The following is a 3,901-nucleotide window of genomic DNA, read 5'->3' as shown; positions in this document are numbered from 1 at the left end:
TTTTTTTTTTTTTTTAATAATTTTCTGAAGAGACAGGATCTCACCACATTGCCCAGTCTGGTCTCAAACTCCTGGCCTCAAGTGATCCTCCCACTTCAGCCTCCCAAAGTGCTGGGACTATAGGTATGAGCCACCATGCCTAGCCAAGGTTATCTTGAGGTAATCCTATTCATTCATTTTACAGAAGAAAAAAGCAAAGATAACTTACCATAAGCCATATAACTCAGTAGCTGCAAAGCCAAGACCAGAAACCAGGTCTGACAGGTGAGCTCAAGCTCTCTGTGTGAGCATCAACACCTCCACCTTTCTGTCAGGATCACAGGAGCTACAAAGCAGCTCAATACTACAGCTGCTCTGCTCTTGTCACATCCTGGTCTCTGTAGAGTCCAAGATCTATCCACCCTTCACTTGTTTGGACAAATAAAATTCTTAAGTTCTCTTTTAAAGCACAATTATCGTTAAATGTTAAGAGCTAGAAGAATATACCTCAGGGACTATCCAACTCAATTCCTTCCTCTAGACCAGGAAACCAAGAAACAGAGATCAAATGACGAGCTCAAGGCCTTACAGCTAACTGCTGACACAGCCAGAACCAGCGTTCAGGCCTCCCAACTTTCAGCTCAGTGCTCCTACCGTTCCCAAAACTTCTTCGACCTTCACCTTCTCAACTTTATGATGAGCCACAAAGTGGGTAAGGGACAACAAGCACGCACTTTCAATCTTTGTGTAAGATGGTTATGGCAGCACTAGAAAAAGCCTTCTCCCTCTTTTTCAAAGAAATTCTGGCAGGGTTCCAAATACCTCACCCCCCTGCAATCCCCAGTTCATGAGAATCACACATGTGTAGTGTTCAGCATGGGGCAAAACAAGGAACAAGATGCTCAATCACACCTAGTGGGATGAGACAAGGGTAAACTGGAACAAGTTCCAAGGTTGGGAAGTAAGCAATGTTGTCTTTGCCTACCCAGAATCTATCTCTCCTTTCGATGGGAACCTTGGTTTTCCTTTCGAGATGGTACCCTCTCCATTTCAGCCCAAGGGATTCAAAGGAGTCTCATCCACACACCCATCAGGTTCTGGGACCCAGAGCTGGTCAATCCCTCCCTCTGGCCATAATGATTGCTTCACAGATGAACACGAGAATTAAGTCAGCCCAGTGAGAATCAGATCAGGGACTTCCGCTCCATTAGGAAGGAGGGTTCAACTTCTCTGCTGGGGCTGTCAGCCTAGAACTGTCATAACCTGCCATAAGGAGAAAGTCTGCCTGAGAATGAAGCCGATACTGAATAAATCAGAGCCAAGAGATGCAAAAGAGAAGCCAAGTCTGAAGCCAGTGTTGGTGGTGCTCCTGGAGTCAGCCACACTAGAAGCCAGCTCAACCCCATTTTACCTAAATCAATTTGAGTTCAGTTTCCATTTCCTACACTGAAAGAAGTGCTCACTTTTACACTGGATGGCACTCAAATTCTACCTATGGAAAATGGCCTCCCCTCTCTCAGCCTTTCATTGGACTTTCCTTTGAGGTAAAAGACTCTACCAACTGGTGTAGAAAAGACTCTTCTCCTCCTAAAAGGCTGTGCGTCCATAAATCTAGCACAGATCACCTTGGCCCTCGAAGGCCACCTGAGGCCTACAACATAACTCATCATTATCCACTTGCCTGACTCCATTTCCAGCACTTCACTTACAGGAAGCTCCTTCCAGATGGAAGTTCTCCACCCCTCCCCACATACTTCCACAGGGTGGGTCTGGTTTTCTGTTCACTGCTAACAAGCTGTGGCAAGGGCAAATCCAGGTCAAGGTAGGTTTGGGACCCCCCTACTTACAAACACAAGCCAAGAGCCATAGTCTGTGTTCAGCAAGAAAGGCTGGCCACGCTGCAAAGTGACTGCTTTCATGTCTCAAGTGATTAGCAGGTGGGTGACCCCTTGGGGATGGCCAGCGAGTGGCCTGTGGCCTCCATGAACTCTGAACACCTCTCTCCGTCTCCCACTTTATCAGAGGCTCTGATAAGTATAGCCTGGTTGTGGGAGGGGAATAAACTAAAACATGTTTAACTTGAGGCCGGGAAATTATCCTTCTCACCTTCCTGTGCCCAAGGAGAGCCCAGGGCAGGCTACTGGGGGGATTTTCCTGGAGGTTATACCAAAATATCCCCTTACACAGCTTCTGAAACCATTTGGGTGGGGAGGAGCCCGCGACCGTCTATCCTTGTGGCAGTGACAGATCAGTAGAGCGAATTGCAGGAGTCAGTATTGTCGAGATTGTAACTTGAGGTTTAGATTCCTGGGTAACAGGAGAGAGGGCAGAGGCTCGCCCACCTCGCCGGGCACGAGGAGGGGCCAGGAGGGGCCAGCTTCCACCACGAGCGGGGCCTTCCCGCGGGCCGGGATCTGTGACGGCCGCCGCCCCCTCGGGCCAAGTGCTGCAGTTCCGCGGGCATACGCGTCCAGGAACCGGGCTCGGGCCGCCCCCGTGCCCACCGACCCGCCGGAAACGAACAGGATCTCTCCCGGCTTCATGGACCCCCTCCCCCTTCTCCCGTTCCGGGGCTCGGGAGAGCGCGGCCCTAGCCAGACTGAGGCGGGCCGGGCTCCTCACCCGCGCGTCCCTGCCTGCCGAGGTGCAACACACGCGGCCGCGCAGTGAGGGCTGCAGGCTGCCCGGACGGCGGCTCCCGGCGGAGTGCCCTCACCTTACTCGCGGTGGCTTTCTGGAGGCTGCCATTCGGCGGTGACGTGCCCCAGCCCACGTCAGGGGAGCGCAGACCAGCTGATCACCCGCTGAAGGGCCGGCGCGAGGGAAGCGCGAGAGCAGGCGGGCTGGCGAGCGCCGGGTCGGCCACGCCCTCGCCTGTGGCGTGCCCTGGCGCCGCGGCCCCGCCCACACGCAGGCCCCGCCCACACGCCTGAAGCTAGAGTTCGTGGCCGCAAGGCCTGCGGCCCAGAGCGGGGTCTGTTGGTGCACAGCGGGCTGCGTTTCCTCTCCCTGCAGCGACCGGGGAAAGGACGCGGTGCTGCTGCGCGTCATTTTTATTCGTTTTTGTCGTCGTTCCTCAAAGAGGAAAAAGGACTTTGCCGAATAAAGGGACTACTGTCCCAGGGATTTTACGGCTTAATTTAGGAGGGCTGAGAAGAGAGGGACGTGGCCGGCTCTGGAAGAACCTCGACAGGGTCTTCGAGGCTTTGGAGCAGGGTCTCAAGCTTTAGAAATGTCCCCAAAAGTATGTCCCCAGAGAGCTTCAAAATCCAGCTCTCCGCTCCGCTTGGATAGTAAATAGCCCCTTCAAACTTAACGTCCCAACGGAACTCCTGGAACTCCCAATGCACCGAAGCAAAACAAAAACGTTCTCCAGCAGTCTTCTTTGCCATCTCAATCCATGGCTACTCTATTCTTAAGGGGTAAAAATTTAGGAATCCTCCCTGCCTCTTCTCTTTCACACCCCACATCTAATCTGCCAGAAATATCTTGTTGGCCCTGCCTCCAAAATAGACCCCTAATCTGACCATGTCACACCACCTCCACCTGCTACCCTCTGATGTGTATCAGAGGATTGTACCACCCCACCCGTGTGGTTACAGCAGCCCCCCAAATACCACCCCACCACCCCGCACCTGCACAGTCCAGACTGAACAAAGCCGCCAGACCAGTCCTTTGAAGCGTGAGAGCAGGTGACTTCTCTGCTCAGCACTTTCCATTAATTCCTCGTTTCACTCAGGATGAAAGCTCCATTTGATCTGCCCCCAACCACATTTCCTCCTGTTCTCACCTTGCTCACTCTTCTTCAGCTAAAATGGCCTCCTGGCTCTCCTTGAAAAAGCAGGGCACACTCATGCCCCGGGGCTTTTGGACTTGCTCATCCCCCAAACATTGAGGCTCCCTTCCTTCCTCATTTTCCTTC

At 52.8% G+C, this 3,901-nt stretch overlaps 1 protein-coding gene across 3 annotated transcripts in view; it reads right to left on the bottom strand.

Annotated features, from left to right (window-relative positions):
• The window catches only part of XPNPEP1 (X-prolyl aminopeptidase (aminopeptidase P) 1, soluble), a 67,429-nt gene extending 64,590 nt beyond the window's left edge, over positions 1-2,839 (bottom strand). For 2 of the 3 annotated variants that reach the window (XM_011927912.1, XM_011927913.1), the window contains exon 1: positions 2,696-2,833. In XM_011927912.1, the coding sequence (XP_011783302.1) occupies positions 2,696-2,727 (32 nt within the window). In that variant the 5' untranslated portion in view covers positions 2,728-2,833. Of the gene's footprint in view, positions 1-2,695 lie in introns of all 3 variants that reach the window. The other variant, XM_011927914.1, reaches the window with a different exon arrangement.
• Positions 2,840-3,901: the final 1,062 nt, after the last annotated feature.

This window comes from Colobus angolensis, unplaced genomic scaffold, assembly GCF_000951035.1.
Source record: "Colobus angolensis palliatus isolate OR3802 unplaced genomic scaffold, Cang.pa_1.0 Scaffold75, whole genome shotgun sequence".
Taxonomy (NCBI): domain Eukaryota; kingdom Metazoa; phylum Chordata; class Mammalia; order Primates; family Cercopithecidae; genus Colobus; species Colobus angolensis.
The sequence above is the reverse complement of the archived record's forward strand: the minus strand, read 5'-3'. Positions and strand labels throughout refer to the sequence as shown.